Source organism: Anoplopoma fimbria, chromosome 20, assembly GCF_027596085.1.
Source record: "Anoplopoma fimbria isolate UVic2021 breed Golden Eagle Sablefish chromosome 20, Afim_UVic_2022, whole genome shotgun sequence".
Lineage (NCBI taxonomy): Eukaryota > Metazoa > Chordata > Actinopteri > Perciformes > Anoplopomatidae > Anoplopoma > Anoplopoma fimbria.
Genome location: NC_072468.1, coordinates 21,393,181 through 21,410,228, shown reverse-complemented (window position 1 = coordinate 21,410,228; position 17,048 = coordinate 21,393,181). Strand labels below are relative to the sequence as shown.

Sequence of the window (17,048 nt, the reverse complement as noted above, 5' to 3'; positions counted from 1 at the left end):
AATTCTGTCGTGCTCAATAACATGATAAGTCAGTGCTAATCAGTGTTTGCCTTTTTTTTTTTTTTTTTTTTCTACTTTCCAGATGCCTCCCCTGACGAGCTGATTAGACACTTGAACATTCTGAAGATGTGCCTCCTCTCTGCAATGACCGTTGTCTTTTATTGGAAGGTAAATATGAGTCACCCTCTCAGCAAGAATTACAGGAAGCGGTTAAAAGACTATATTTGATGTATGTGATCTTGCTCTCAACAGCCGTCAAACATTTCTGTGGGCAGGGGAAATTGTATCTGCCAGGTGAGTACAATTTTCTATTCTGCCTTTGGCAAACAAGTCATGTACACCCACACACAAATGCATACACACAGGGCTGTTTTTTCTTATGCCTTATCCCTGTAACCTATCGCACATTGTTTGGAAAATGTCAACACTGACGCAATGACCAATTATTGTCTTCCTGGAAATACAAAATGAAGTGAGAGAGAAAACAAGAAAGGGCCGCTTGGTGTTCAGGTGGACTCATCTCAGCCGGCCAACCTTTGACAAACAACATCACACGAATCGAGTCCAGAGTCATTGCTCAGAAATGAGAATTAACTGACTGAACAGTTAATTCTGCACTACTGTTCATAATCCCCCCTCTCTCTCTCATATATAATATTTGAAAGCTTCTCCCATTTTGTAAACCCCTGCTGTATATTCTGGTGGGCTCTATATCCTGTAAACATTGATGCCGTGCTGATTTCTTTCTGCACATCAAAGCAGTTTTTTTCTCCGTGACTCCTTATCGCCGCGGCATGCTGACTAGCGTGTTTTTGGATCTGCTTAATCGTGCCACTGGCTGGTAGTTCACACATCTTAGTCATTCACTCGGGGTCTGTGTGTCAGAATGAATGCCTCATGCATGATCCACCTGTCAAACAGATACAGCAATCAGCTCAACCTCCGCGCAGGCCTAATCCTCGTAAAAAATGGATTACAGCCGATGCCAGCGCTCGCTTGTGTGATAGCATTGTTAACGTGTGCGGTGTGTGGGGTGAGATCTTGAATCATTTGTCGGGGGAAGTTCATTTTCTAATTTAGGACTGCCCACGTTACCAATAGCACCACAAACTGCCAGTAATAATGGCCTTTACATTTAAAGCAAGATGATGTATCCACAGTATAACCAGATGAATTATGTCAAAACAAAAACAAAATAATAATATGCTCAATAAACTTAATATTGCTCACAATTATTGCTTATTTTCTTATTTTATTTTTATGAATGTCATCATATAAATGTTTTTTTAAAAAGGTATAAATGTTATATACGATCACATCTACATTCAGGTCATGCAATGGATATTTACATGCAATGTTCACATTCGTCACTCTTTCAAAAACAAATTATTTTATGACTATTACATGATTTGTTTATGAAAATAGCGGTTTGTCTTGATGTTGTCACTTTCTATTCTTCGGCTCGTGTACGCTCAAACATGTATTATATGACTGCTACATTATGCAAAATATATTTTTATATGATTTGTGTATGAAAATAGTACTTCTGTGTTTTGTCTCATGTAATTACAAAATCTGTTATACATCTTTCAGACATATATTTTATGCATTCAAACATACATTCAAACATTTTTGCTACTTCATTGCCATATATAGTTTCGATATTATAAAATCCTTATATGATTAAAAATAATATAAACTCAAATCTGCAAGAGAAAAATACAAAATACACAAATATAAGCAAACTGCATATTAGCTGCATGCGTGTTTGTAAGGTCGTACAAAGCCCTTTCATTTTCAACACTTCAGTTGTCCCAGTACAGCCGACACCTAATGAGCATGTTTCTACAAACAGACGACATATCCTGTTCATGGTCAAAGGTGTTAGGAAAGCTTTGTCTCTTATTGCTTAGAGGTGACGTCCGTAGCTGTTGCTTAGATATTCATTTTGTTGATGCAGCACTCCACCACACCTGTCTGCCTTGAGATCCCATCAAATCTTGCTGTTATGTAAGAAGTATTTTTCATTTGAATATGACTGTTCAAAGTGGCCTGTCTCTGTGGCTTGCTCATTACAATGCATAAAAGCTGCTGTGGCCTGCTCAGTCATTCAGGTTTCCTCATTTGTCTTGTTTTCTGATAGGAAGTTCATCAGAAAGTCTAACAGTATACTGTAAACAGTAAGTCTTTTTCTCACATGTAAAAAAAACATAAACATGACATTCATTTCATGCTTCCAGGTATGAAGAAATAACTAATTCGTGCAGGCAGCTGCTCACGGCTTTCTTTCAGTCCACTCAGATAGCATTGATCTCCTCTTGTTTGTGTTCCTTATCTTTTGCAGTCTTGTTAGTGCCCCCACACAAGGCCCGGAGCATGTGACAGGACATGCATCGAGTCTTAACCCCTTCCATCACACTACCCACAGTCTTTCTCACAGCAGAGGAGGAGAAGTAGAAAATAAGAGGGTCTAGACAAGCGTTAAAGGTGCTGCACAGCAGAGCCTTGTCTCGCCAGTCGGGACTTCTCCATGTAATATAACCGACAATGTGCGAGACGTTATAGGGGCCAAAACATAAAGCGAACACCAACAGTGTTCCCAAAGCCATGCCAATGGCCCGGAGGCGCCGGCGCCGGCCAATGTGCTGCAGCTTGGACAGAATCCTGATGAAGTTGATGTAGCAGAAACTGCTAATCAGGAAGGGGATGCAGAATAGTACCACGCAGAGCTCGAGGCGCACAGGCAGCAGGACCCTCAGCTGAGCCTGTGTGAAATTCTCATAACACACTTCCTTCTTCTTGTTACCAATGGAAGAGACATTGAGGCTTGAGGTGGCATTCGGGGAGTTGTGTGAGCCGATGAAGGGCACGATGAACACAATGCTGAGGTGGATGAAGGTGAAAATCCAGAAGAAGATGCTGGCGGCGACGGCGTACACTGGTCGCCTCTTCAGCGTGTGCTGGATGGGGAACGCCACGCCCAGGTAGCGCTCAACGCTGACCGCAGTGAGGAAGAAGGTGCTGTTGTAAATGGTCATGTAGAAGACGAAGGCGGACAGCGGGCAGAGGGGGTAGGGCATGTTCCACATCATGTTGTTCATCACTTCCTGCATCTTGAAGGGCAGGAAGATGAGGAAGAGGAGGTCGGAGATGGTCAGGTTGAGGAGCAGGATGTCGATCGGCGTGGGTTTCTGCCTCACTTTTTTGCAGAAGGTGTAGAAGGCGAGGACATTGGCCGGGAAGCCCAGCACAAAGGTGATGATGTAGACAGACAGACATAGTCCAGTGTGACACTCCTGCATGGTGGCCTCGATGTAAGTCAGTCAGCCAAGGATGGAGACGTGCCACATTATGTCCTTGACTCTTGGGGAGGGGAATGAATACACTGCGGCACCGGGAATGTTTGATCTGTCGAACAGTTAGAACCGCAGGAGACGAAGGCTTCTTATTGGGTCAGTGGCCTGGAACAAACCCGGCGAGACAGCGTGGTTTTCCTGTCCCAACCGATAAACCAACGCTCATCGTTTCCTCGAGGGTTTTGAGCTCTGCAGATAAGAGAGAATGGAAGGAGATTACAAAACCACACAGCAGGGTATTTCCACCGACCGTCCATTTGACACTTGGTTTAAGAGTGCACTGCTACACTATTACATTTTTAGCCTACAAGCTGAAAGACCACAGGAAGAAGAGAGATAAACTCTAATTCTTTTTTTTTCTATATTCCCTCTTAATTTCCTCCTATAACCCTACTTCAGAGTTTATTGTGAAGCTCAATTATCTCTTAATGAGGAGCCAGTGTTTTGGTCTGGCTCATGGGTTTGTATGCGAACCATAATGCTGTGTTATTGCTTCCTCCGTGTCGTAAATACCGTACAATGATGCTTTTATCATTAACTTCCAGCCCCTGTTTTCAATATATGCACATTTACTAGACATGTTGAGAAAATTATGACCCTCATAAACATAATGACTTAACTACACAGGAGAAATGAGCTCAACGCTTTAGCTGGCCGAGCATCGCAACACACTTTTGTCATCATCTGTGTCTATTTCCTGCATCTTTTTTTATAAAAGGAAATACATAATAAAGACTGAAGGACAATTGTAAGATTGAAAGAAAATAAATAATTTAAAAATAATTTTAAGAAAAGCTAGTTTCTTACCATTCATGCCATGAGCAGCATCACATAGAAGTGAACAGTGTTAGGCAGACACTGAACTTTTATAGACCAGAGGGGAGTTTTTTAAGAGCTTCACAGAAAAATGTGAAGAAACTGAAGAAGTGCCACCTATTTAAGCAACTTCCTCATCTGCGTTGGTGGTTTTTCAGTTCACACATTTCTCAAAAAAACTCTCCAAGCTTCCTATTTTAGCCCTTTTGAAGATAAACCACGTCAAGAAAAAAGAAGAAATGGTTGCTTACCTTATTCCACTGCGTGTTTCTTGGCACACCCACATGTGGTGATTGCTCAACTGTTTTATTTGATCTCCTCTATTCACCAGCCTCCAGCTCCTACCTGCTGTCGGCACGTCCCCTTATTTGCATGATAATCTAAACAACCAGCGCAGATAATAGAAATTATTATTAGGGAGATACTGCTGCAATTTATCTCCCACGCTCGCCAAACATGGTTACTGTGGTTACAACTTGCCCCTTTTTGCAATATGAGTGGCGCAGACAGTCTCTGCCAGCCTGCCTGATCATAGGTTATTAAATCATATTCAGTTATCCGTGCCCACTGCTTCCATGGATGCGTCTTTATTATAAGAAGGAAAGAAAAAGACATTTGACACAAAAGCAATGACCTGCTGTCAGGGCTGTCGCTCCCTTCACAACATGTGGTGAGGGCAGCAGGTGCCAGCTATATGGTTATTCAAACAGAGGCCAGTTGTTTGATCAGCCATATACTGTACACAATAATAAGTAAAAAAAAATGACTTGTGGTTTATCTAGAGAACACCGATGAGACTTCCCATTGTGAGATCATGCTGTATGCGGCAGAAAAAACACCCAGTGTTGTAAGAGATCAGTGGACTTTTTATATTTACCTCCTAATATCACAGCAGGGTCGAGTTTTGTATTTAATAGTTGAAACAGGTGAAAACACAGATAAACGTGAGAGAAACGAGCTTTTGAAGTAATAATGAGGTGTACAAAGAGTCTTTTTGATGTTGGCTAATGTATGTAAATCACTCTGAGGCACCTTCGCTTGAGCTAAGTCTTTAAACACTTGATTCCCATGTGTGAGTTTTTGATATTTTGTTACCTGTCTGACACAAGTCCTTATTCGGTATTTGTCCCCTTTACCGTGTCAGTCACTTCCTGCCCCATGCTATTGATCTAATTCAGAGACCTTCTTTCAACTTCTTGCATGCCTCTGCAGCCCCAGATGAGCGATCAAGTAAGACAATATTTGAGTTTGAGGCAATGTGCTCCTGTCTGAAATCATCACATTTGTATTCCACACATACATTGTTTGGACGATCACATTGTATTATGCAAGCTGGTGTGTTCCACTGTAAGAGCTGTTTTTTAGAGAGTGACAGCGGGGGGAGGCGGGGGGAGGATGCTGTTTGAACTCAAACTTTCCTGTAGCGCTTGGTGATATTTCATCACTTCAGGACAACCTTCTTCGGCAAGTAGCAAAGATACTATTTACCCTCCTGGCAAGAGACACACAAGGAAATCTGTAGTCATGTTCCCATTTTGCAGTTTCACTTCCCATATTTGACTTTTTCTGAAAGAATCTCCTTTTTCACAAGAAGATGTGGCCAAAGGAAGATGACACACTGTACATAGGGCTGAATGTCAGCACGTACAGTAAATTTCCTCATTTAGCTAATGGCTATAACTGCAAGAATTATTATCATTTATTATTCATAGCATTTTTATTATCAGAGTATAAGCAGGAGGTGTAGCAGAGGTCGTAGAAATACTGAAATCCCCCAACGCTCCAAACCTAGACCAAATTCAGATTTACGTTACATGAAAATATGACTGTTATATTTTATTTTATATTGTATTTCCCAACATGAAGGTCTGAATGCAGTTTTAAATCCACACTGCTGGGACATTTTACTTATTTTGTGCTTGCCTAGGGTAGTCAAATGTAAATTAAATCAAAATTGGGATTTATGTGTCGTTCTATAGAGGGGATGGACAGACAATGTCTTTTATGGTTTCATTTGGAGGACTTGTTGGATAATAGTGATGCATACTGTCTAGCAGAGATAGCACTTGCAGTATAGCAGCAACAGCAGCAGTAGGGCACCACAGGGAGCACTGACGAGCATTATGGCAAAAAAAATGGCTGATTCATTCTTCCCAAGTTGTTATGTGTGTTTATGAAAGCACAAAATAAACAAAGAAGGAGGTTCCAGGCAGGTGTTGCAGGTGTGTGGATGTTTGCGTGTGTAAAGGGGAAATAACGGACTTTCCCCAGCAGCGACAGGTCGGACAGGTTGATTGTTGTGAGAACAGTTTGTGAATGGCAGCAGAAGAACCACAACCTTTAGGTGCTTTTCAGAGGTTGAGAAACTGGAGATGAAGTTAGACAAAGCTGATGCAACAGAGCGATATTTGTGAAGGAGCGCACAGAATAGAACAAGGACACGGCTCAGACGCACAGTGTTGAGGTACAAAGAAAAGCCTGCAGAACAGGAGTCTGTGGTTACTGAAGCAGCAGGAATAGAATCATACATTGTGAAACTCCAGGAGGAGAAAGATTTATTAGGTGCCAAGGTATCAGGTCCCAAATATCGGAAACAATCTCTGCACATCGGAGCAATCCATAACAGATTTTTTTCTTCTCCTATTTTTTATTCTATTTTGCCATAATAGATGTACTTTATTGCCCCCACTTTTTTTCCTCTTCTCTAGTCTCCTAGAGGTTAAATAGAGAGAAACTATAGATGAATTGCATTAGTGAGTATTTTAAAGAGGTGTTTTAGTGTCCCGTGGAGCCTCTGAATATTTCATTAAGGAATAAAAATGTGGCTGAAACAGCTAATTGTTTTTGTGTTAATTAACATCAGTCGAAATTATTAACTGAAAAATAGAAGAATAAAAACCTGTTTGGACCTTAATGCGAGCCGCCATACTGGACCATGATATTAACCAGAAAATAAACAGTCCATCACTCTCTGCATCCCTCTGCTTTGTGCTCACTGGGAAAGGCCACTTTGAAGTTCAATTGACACGGCTGTTATGAGCAAAGTGTCAGAGTGCTTGTGTTGTTAAAGAGCCCAAACATGGGCAGCGAGAGATGCTCTGCATGTCATCAACAGGCTTTTTGAAGAGCTTTGAAGCGAGATAGAGGAGAAAGAAGAGGAAGGAGATGATTGAGCGGCAGATGAAGCGGACATGGTTGTGTGCTTTCCCCCTGCTTGATTTACTGTAAATGGAGAACATACAAAAAAATATATGTCTTATGAGAAAGGGGAAGGAATTAAACAAACCAAAAAAAAGGTTTCTGATGAGGTAATCGACACCAAATGCAACTGCATATGACGAAAACACCAAAGTTAACAGTTTTTCATCAACTGCTACTATTAAATTATTTCAGACATTCTTTTATTGAACTAATTGACCTGAATACAAAAGTCACCAAAAAAAAAAAAAAAAAAGAATGATAGTTAGATTCTAAAGTGCAGTTTTATACCTTCAACTAACTATCGTAGTCTGTTGCTATGTTACAATAAATTATGCAGCCTGAGTAAAAATGCTCCATTACAAGTAAAACTCTGTATTTAAAATCCCAGAACAGAAATATCAATGGTCAAGTATACTTAATTCAATTCAATTCAATTCAGTTTATTTTGTATAGCCCAGAATCACAAATTACAAATTTGCCTCAGAGGGCTTTAAAAAAAAAAAACCTTTAACAGGGAGAAAAAAGGAAGAAACCTATGGGAGAACGACAGAGGAGGGATCCTTCTCCCAGGATGGACAGAATGCAATAGATGTCATGTGTACAGAATGAGCAGCATAACAGAGATACAACACATTCAATGTATATGACATAAATGATTCATATAATAAGACTACTTATAATAACAGCAGCAATTATTATAATAGAATTATAATTATGAAAATAGGGATAGTAATGTGATTAATAATAATAATCGAAGTAGCAGTGGGTGTCCACCGCACGACTACGGTCCAGGTACCACAACGATTCATGGAAACCTGCAGAGCGAGAAAGCAAAAAGGGCTTCAGGGTGGAAGTAAAGCTAAAATGCTTAATGGTACAGGTAATAGTAATAGTAATGTGACTAATAATAATAATGGTGGTAGCAGTCAGTGTCAGCAGGGCCGTAGCAGGATGCACGACCACGGTCCAGGTACAGCCACGATTTATAGAAGCCTGCGAAGCGAGAAAGCACAAAGACTCCAGGGTAGAAGCAAGTCAATAAGCGTAATAGTACAGGCAATAATAATAGTAATGTGACTAATAATGATAGTGGTAGTAGTAGTGGGTGTCAGCAGGGCCTCAGCAGGTGGCACGATGACAGTCCAAATATAACCCCGATTCCTGGGAACCTGCCAGGCGAGAAAGCACAAGAACTCCGGGGAAGAAGTAAAATCAGTAATGTGCATAAATAGGAGATTAATACATAAAGAGGGAGTGAGAGAAGAGGAGCTCAGTGTATCCTAGGTAGTCCCCCGGCTGTCTAGGCATATAGCAGCATATCTAGGGGCTGGACCAAGGCGAACCTGAGCCAGCCCTAACTATAAGCGCTATCAAAAAGGAAGGTCTTAAGCCTGCTCTTAAAAGTGGTGAGTGTGTCTGCCCCCGGACTGAAACTGGAACCTGGTTCCACAGAAGAGGAGCCTGATAACTGAAGGCTCTGGCTCCCATCCTACTTTTATATACTCTAGGAACCACAAGTAACCCTGCATTGATTGAGCGCAGCTTTGTAGTTGGGTAATATGGAACTATAAGTTCCTTAAGATAAGACGGTGCCTGGCCAGTTAGAGCTTTGTAGGTAAGTAAAATAATTTTAAATTCTATTCTTGATTTAACAGGGAGCCAGTGCAGAGAAGCTAATACTGGAGTAATATGATCTCTTTTCTTGGGTTTTTGTTAGAACACGTGCTGCAGCATTCTGGATCAACTGTAAAGATCTAAGAGACCTATTAGAGCAGCCTGATAATAAGGAGTTACAGTAATCTAGTCTAGAGGTAACAAATGCATGAACTAGTTTTTCTGCATCGCTTTGAGACAGGATTTGCCTGATTTTCGCAATGTTACGTAAATTAAAAATGGCTGTCCTTGAGATCTGTTTTATATAAGAGTTAAAAGACAGATCCTGATCAAAGATAACTCCAAGGTTCTTAACGGTAGTGCTGGATGCTAGAGCAAGAGAAACTATATTGTTGCTACTGCTTTCTCAAGGATCTTAGAGAGGAACGGAAGGTTAGATATAGGTCTATAGTTAGCCAACACCTCTGGATCAAGAGTAGGTTTCTTAAGAAGAGGTTTAATTACAGCTAGTTTGAAGGCCTGTGGTACATGGCCCATTAGTAAAGACAGATTGATAATTTCTAATAAAGAATTGCTAATTAAAGGTAAAACTTCCTTAAGCAGCCTAGTCGGAATCGGGTCTAAGAGACAGGTGGAAGGTTTAGACTTAGAAATAGTTAAAGTCAATTGTTGAAGGTCGATGGGCGAAAAGCCATCTAAATATATTTCAGGTTCTACAGCTGTGGATCGATCGGTACTGGTTGAGGGCAGTAGATTATAATTTTTTTCTCTAATAGTTAGAATCTTATCATTAAAGAAGTTCATGAAGTCACTACTACTGAGGTTTATAGGAATACACGGCTCAACAGAGCTGTGACTCTCTGTCAGCCTGGCTACAGTGCTGAAGAGAACCCTAGGGTTGTTCTTATTTTTCTCTATTAATGCTGAATAATAGGCTGCTCTAGCATTACGGAGTGCCTTCTTATATATTTTAAGACTGTCTCGCCAGACTAACCGCGCTTCATCCACATTGGTGGAACGCCATATCCTTTCAAGTTTTCGCGATATTTGCTTTAAATCGCGGGTTTGAGGATTATACCATGGAGCAAACCTCCTTTCTTTTATTAGCTTCTTTTTTAGAGGAGCTATAGAGTCTAGTGTCATTCGCAGTGAGCATGCAGCACTATCAACAAGATGGTCAATCTGAGACGGACTAAAGTTAGCGTAGGAGTCCTCTGTTATATTGAGCAATGGTACTGAATAAAACCCTGAAGAAATCGCTTCTTTAAATTTAGCTACAGCATTATCAGATAGACATCTAGTGTAGAAACTTTTGCCTAATGGCGTACACTCTGGTAGAAAAAATTCAAAGGTTATTAGATAATGGTCCGATAAAAGAGAGTTCTGTTGAGAGACAATTACATTTTCTATTTCAATACCATATACCAGAACAAGGTCGAGGGTATGGTTAAAACAGTGAGTCGGTTTATGTACACACTGACAGAAGCCAATAGAATCTAATAATGAACTAAACGCAGTACTAAGGCTATCATTATACACATCCACATGAATATTAAAATCCCCTACAATAATAACTTTATCTGTTTTGAGGACTAAACTTGATAAAAAACTCTGAGAATTCAGATAGGAATTCAGAATACGCACTTGGTGCACGGTACACTATAACAAATAAAATTGACTTTAATGCTTTCCCGCTCGGGTTTGAAAGACTAAGAACAAGGCTTTCAAATGAGTTGTAATTTAATTTAGGTTTAGGGTTTATTAATAGGCTTGAGTCAAAGATAGCTGCTACTCCACCTCCTCGGCCTGTGCCTCGAGGAATATGAGTATTAATATAACTTGGAGGAGTTGATTCATTAAGGCTAACGACCTCTTCATGACACAGCCAGGTTTCAGTAAGACAAAATAAATCAATGTGATTATCTGATATTAAATCATTTACAAGTACACCCTTAGATGACAGAGATCTAATATTTAAGAGTCCACATTTAACTGTCCTGTTTTGATGCACTGTTGCATTGGTTGCCTTAACTTTTATTAAGTTATTTTGTATAACTCCTCTTCTGTTGACTTTAAATAATTGAAGTGGCCGTGGGGCAGACACAGTCTCTATAGGGTTTTGGGTGGGTAACTGGGTGGGTAACTGCTCCAAAGGAAGCGCAGAGAGGTGTGGTTCTATATACAGGATACAGAGCATGAATATAAGTAATGGCGATCTCAGCAGAGAACGAGGAAGTTGTTCTCCCTCTGTGGTTGTTGTTATCCGCGCCTCTCTGTTTGTTGTTCAAAGAATAATTTCGAAAGTACTTGCTTTGACTCTTGAGTGTCTGATATATTGTTATTTATTACATTATTGAGTTGTAATGCTGATCATCAATGTATAAGCACTATTTTACTGGCCACAAGATAAATCTGAGGGATCAAAAGATGATTAATGGGAAAGGAATAACAACAACAACAACAACAACATTTTGAGAGAATTGGAGAGTTGAAGTTTAACAGTGCGCTGTAATTTGTAAGATTGTCATATGTTTATATGTTGAATATTAATCTGAGAAGTTTCAAGTCCTGCTAAATTGTTGTGGAGAAGAAATTTAAAGCAGAATACAATGGTAATACTCAAGAAGAGGGAGTACAATTACATTTAGGTTCTCCATCACTGGTTCTACAGAACATTTAACTTGTTGGCTTACAGATGCTTCCTCTGATCTGAGGTCTAATCGGCTGTATCTGCTACGGTATGTTGGTGATAATCAACTGTCATACGTTGCACCATTTCCACTTAGTTGGACACAGTAGAAACAGCAAGGCTTGTCACCTCACACAGCTGATTTGTCAAATTTCTGAAAAAGAGGATCTTACAGCTGCCTCTTTTCAGGAAATTTGTTTGGTCTACATCATCAACCGTTGCCTCTCACAGGACTGCGTGCTCAGTCACAACAGGTCAGATGCATCACATGGCTGCCACTGCATTTGAAATAAATAGTTAATTGTGTTACCTCAAGAAGATATCTCAACAATGAAGAGATTGTGGCTGTGTGCTTCACGGACTTGAGCCTCCTTGCTAATCCCTCTGTTAATACCCAGAGCATGAACCTATAAGCTTCCTTATATTTGTGGAAGAGAAAAAGAAAAAAAAGAACAATATAATACTCCCATCCCGACAGAAGAGTTCACTGGCTGCTAAGCCACCATATTGCTATTTGAAGAGTGACTTTGCTTCCAATATACAGTAGCTGGACTCATTTTATTCCCAGTGACACATTCATAAAATAAAGCTTGCTATGTTGAAAAGATAATCTTGTACATTTGGCTGGCAGCCTTATCAAGTCTGACCTGAGTCCAAGGAATAAATGTTTTAGGACGGAAATCTGAGAGAAAAAGAGATGACAGTGTGAAAAGCCATGGAGGCAAAATGGATTTCCAGCCCCTGGCTCCTCGCCCATAACAACTAATCAGTTTTATAATCATCACATCAATTCCTTTTAAAGAGAAATATCAAAAGAAAGACTATTGTGTAGTCTCATTTCAAAGTGCTGTGAAGTCTACTCTCACTGCCAACATGTGCAATTATTATTTCAACCAACAGCATGTTGTGATTCCCCGGCTTTTGTGTGAGTCCTGTAAACACGGAAACCAAGATTTGTTTTTTTAGGCCAAAGCTCATGATCAACTTGAAGATTTTTCAAACTTCTCCCCCTTCTGGGAACAAGGCCAAGTCACACACCTGTACAATGAATCCAAGTCACGGGCCTTTATTGGGTTAGCTGGTGTTGCTGGGAAGTCACAGAGAGGTTGTAAAAAAGCAAAGCTGATAGAGGCTGATGGATGTATGGACGGGCTTTGAAAGCATTAATGTTTGAGGTTCCTAAGCAATAATGCTCCATCGTCATCAAGCCCTTCATTATGAGCCTGAAAATGACGAATATGCACAACGGGAAACATATTGTTGATTGTTTACAGGGCTTGTTGAGCTGTTCTCTGCGCCGACCATCTATTATGTCGCCTTTATTTGAAAAGCAGCCTCCATTATGAGTCCTCTTTTTATTTACAATACAAACATCCTTGATTACTAATATTTTAGCTCTGACTTTCACACAAAAGTTGTCTGAATTAATCATTGATGATTCAAGGTCTTGCTTGTAGTCAGTTCAGAGCCAAAAAGAATTTAGTTCATTGAACAACTGCAGAGAGCGATAAATATACAGAACTGAGCTGAAGCTGCTGATCCTCAGACCAGAAGCTTAGATGATAATATCTTGAAAGAGCAAAAAGAATAGCTCTTAAAATGCATCTCATTATGGGAGTAAAAGAGAGTTGAATGAATGGTTTTGTCAAACAGTGGGTGATTGGCGAGATAAAAGGAAGCCCCGATTGGACCGGAGACGAAGGCGATGAAACTTGAAAGTCTCTGCTCCTCTGACTAGAGTGTGAAATTTCTCAATAGACGTACAAAATACACCTCTTTAACATCTTTGCAGCGTAAAAAGAAACGAGGGAAGTCGCTGTGCTGCCGTATTGAGGTGTGATGAAATTTTAATGAACCCCATGGGGAACATTTGGTAACGTTTGAGAGCATTTAGAAGTCAGCAGCTAAGGACTTCACGGCAACACTCTTCTAAAAGAAATACGTGTCTCTTATACCAATAACTGCTCATCCTGATTCCCCTTCTTACAAGAAATTACTTTCATTACATATTCCTTTCTTATTATCTGTTTATTGGGATGCACATTTAGACATAAAATACATTCAAAAGGTCAAAGGGGGGAAAAAGTGCTGTAGTTTAAAGTGTGTCTTACTGATGATAGCTTCAAACCAAATGGTTGTATAGACTGTGTACTTTGCTTCAATATTAAACTTGATGTTCTGATTGAGCTGTGCAAGCATTCATTTTCATTATCTCTCTCTCTCTCTCTCTATATATATATATATATATATATATATATATATATATATATATATAAACTATATACTTTATATACTTTCCTTAAATATGTTCTGCTTATTTAAGGAAGGGTCGTCCTCCAATCAGAGGATCAGAGGATCAGAGGATCAGCGGTTCGATCCCCGCCTCCAGTAGTCCATGTGGATGTGTCCTTGGGAAAGACTCTTAACCCCAAGTTGCTCCTGAAGGCTGTACCATCGGTGTGTGAATGGGTATGATTGGTTGATTAGTTAGAGTCCTGATGGACAGGAGGCACCTTGCATAGTAGCCCCTGTCATCAGTGTATGAATGGGTGAATGACATGTAGTGTAAAAGCGCTTTGAGTGGTCATAAGACTAGAAAAGCTCAATACAAGTACAAGTCAATTTACTAAGTACTAGACATTTCTAGGAGTTAACCTTAAGTTCTGTTTGTTGTTTTTTTCACACTGTAGTTTAACAGTCAAAAGTGATTTAGTTAGAAACCTGTTGACTGTCCTGGATTTTGTTTTGCTAGAAAACAAAACTCCTGAGACAGTTCACCAGTGTCTGTTACTGCACGTTGGACCTCACTGACCTCTAACAACATGTTTCTAAACTCTGACTGGTGCACGTATAATTTGACATCAGGCCCCCAACTGAGGTCGACCCACCTCAGCGAGAAGAGCACTGACAAAATCACAAAAGCAGAAATTCTTTTGTTGGTTGTTTTTGTACAGAAACTGTTCTGACTAACAGAGAATGGTGTGTCCTTGTAGGACCCCATTGCTCAAAGCTGATTCAGATGTGAAATGTTTTTTCAGAGCCTCTTATATCAAAGTATTGATCATAGCAGCTTTTAATAAATGTACTGATGACTACTTAAGTATCTGCATGGAGATTAAAAATGCAAAAAGCATTAATAATTGAATCTAATAAGGAATAGTGTCTCATAAAGATTCTGGTGTTTAGGGCTCTATAAATCAGCTTTTAAATCTTTACCACTGCAGAATGGAAAGATTAATAAAAAATAATGTACATTACAGTGTTCCTTTGAAGTGCTTCTGTTTAGTCAGGCTGATAGAAGCACTTTTTTAAGGTCAGCAAAAATGTCATTTCCTAAAGACCTTCAACGTCCCTAAGAAAATATTTTCCTTATCAAAAGCTGTTCGAAAATATATATAGTGAGCAATTCTATATAAGTGAAGCCAAAACATTTTGTAAATGTCACCGTTAACTCCCCCAGAGGCTTTGCTGAACACGAGGTCACGTGGCACCACAGTGGCATTTTGAAGGGCAGAGATATTCCAAGGCTTTCTGGGCCACAGTTTGTAACATAAGGTCAAGAAAAAACAAAATTTGCAGGAACACGTTGGGACACACAGGTCTGCAACCAATGTTTGTTTTCATTATTAATTCTATTTTTAGGATTCATCATTTGTTTTTTAATGCCAGAGATAATGACAAAAGCCCATCACAATTTAACAGAGCCTAAAGTGATGTTAGTAAATGACTTATTCTGGAAATAAACTAATTAATATTGTTACAAATTGAATAAAAAAACAACAAAGGATGGTAGTTTTTATGTAGGACTAAAGCAAAGAATAGATTCTCAAAACAAAACTTTTTCAGCTTTTCGATGAGTAACTGATCATTTTGGCAAAGTTGCATATCAGCTGGTTCCCCCTTCCATCAAGGCTTGAACTCAGAATCTTCTTATTGTATTTTTGGGGGCAAGTAGCAGTGGTGTATCAGATGTCCTCATGATGACCTTTATGTCGACAAGCAACGTCAACAATCCTGAAACGACAGCTCACTGATTCACATCATTTCCGTTTAGTTTCTGTTCCATTTCCTAATTATCATTATCATCAGGGGTTTCAGTATACTGTTCAACCATCCAACAAGCAGTTCTGAAGAATAAAGCTGGCAGCTTTGGGTCCTCCCAAGGATATATATTTCCATTTGATTTTTGTTGCTACATAACATCTTTATGTAGTATTCATAAGCACCATATAAATGGTTTAAAACACTATAATGTAGATGTAAGCAGTCACAAGGACATTTAAGTGTTTATTAATGGAGAACTATAACTTCTCCTTCGAAGCATCTGTAATGGTGTATAGACAGTGAATGAATGATTGACTACGCAGTATGACACAGCTGTAATCACATTTCCTGTGGCACAGCATATTATTCTGAACAAACATTCAACACACCCTTTCATTCATGATGGTATACTTAAGCTTTGATGTATTGCCTATAAATGTCAAATAAGAGGGATGAAATAAAGTGCTACCTTTATGTTTTGTTATTTTGAATTTAGCGGATTTTTATCAGTAATATAAATGTGTGTGTGTATGTGAGTGTGTGTGTGTGTGTGTGTATGTGTACTTTCACGGTTTTAAACCCCTAATGTTCTTTTTAGAGTATTATCTGTGACTGAGACCAATGCAAATAAATTTGAGTTGACGAGATACTGCAAAACAGAAATGTTAAATGAGTCGCTAAAACGCAGATAAATTAATTACCGTTGGCAAATCTGTCACTCAAATCCATTCTCATTTCTTCCTGTGGGTGTAAAAAGCTATATTTAGATTTTTAAAACGTAGTCAGGCTGAGTTGCTGAACCCAAATAAGTAGGGCAACACATCCAAATCAAATAACATACTTTCACATATATGCTTGAGGATGCAGGGATGTCAACAAGAGCCTGACCAATGATATTACCTCATAATAAGGTTACTGGTGTGTTTGTATTGGCATGAGTGATGGCTGAAAGTGCATACAGTCCACAGGGCAGGAAGAGCACTTGAGCACATCATTACTGCTAAGCGGACTCTATAGTTATGGGAGGCTACTCTGTAGCATGTGAGCTTGCAGAGCAGCTGTGCAGACATTAGTGCAGTTACACAATGGTTCGGCTGTAAAAAACCTGCCTTCAGTACACACACACACACACACACAGACACACACACACACACACACACACACACACACACACACACACACAGACACACACACACACACATACACACATACGCAGTACCTTTGTGGTGAGTATTTTTGATTGTGTGTGCTCGGCTTTACGGTCTCAAGAAAGTAGGCCAGTGTAATAAACCAGTGGAGGTCCAGGAACTGGAATCCAACCAGCCAGT

General features: G+C 39.7%; 1 protein-coding gene across 1 annotated transcript; it reads right to left on the bottom strand.

Moving 5' to 3' along the window:
* Nucleotides 1-1,242: 1,242 nt before the first annotated feature.
* Nucleotides 1,243-4,251, bottom strand: LOC129109471 (free fatty acid receptor 2). The gene is made up of 2 exons (XM_054621542.1): nucleotides 4,164-4,251; nucleotides 1,243-3,545 (listed from the first exon to the last, which is right to left on the bottom strand). The coding sequence occupies exon 2, from the start codon at nucleotides 3,300-3,302 to the stop codon at nucleotides 2,298-2,300; it is 1,005 nt and encodes a 334-aa protein (XP_054477517.1). The 5' UTR covers nucleotides 3,303-3,545; nucleotides 4,164-4,251; the 3' UTR covers nucleotides 1,243-2,297.
* Nucleotides 4,252-17,048: the final 12,797 nt, after the last annotated feature.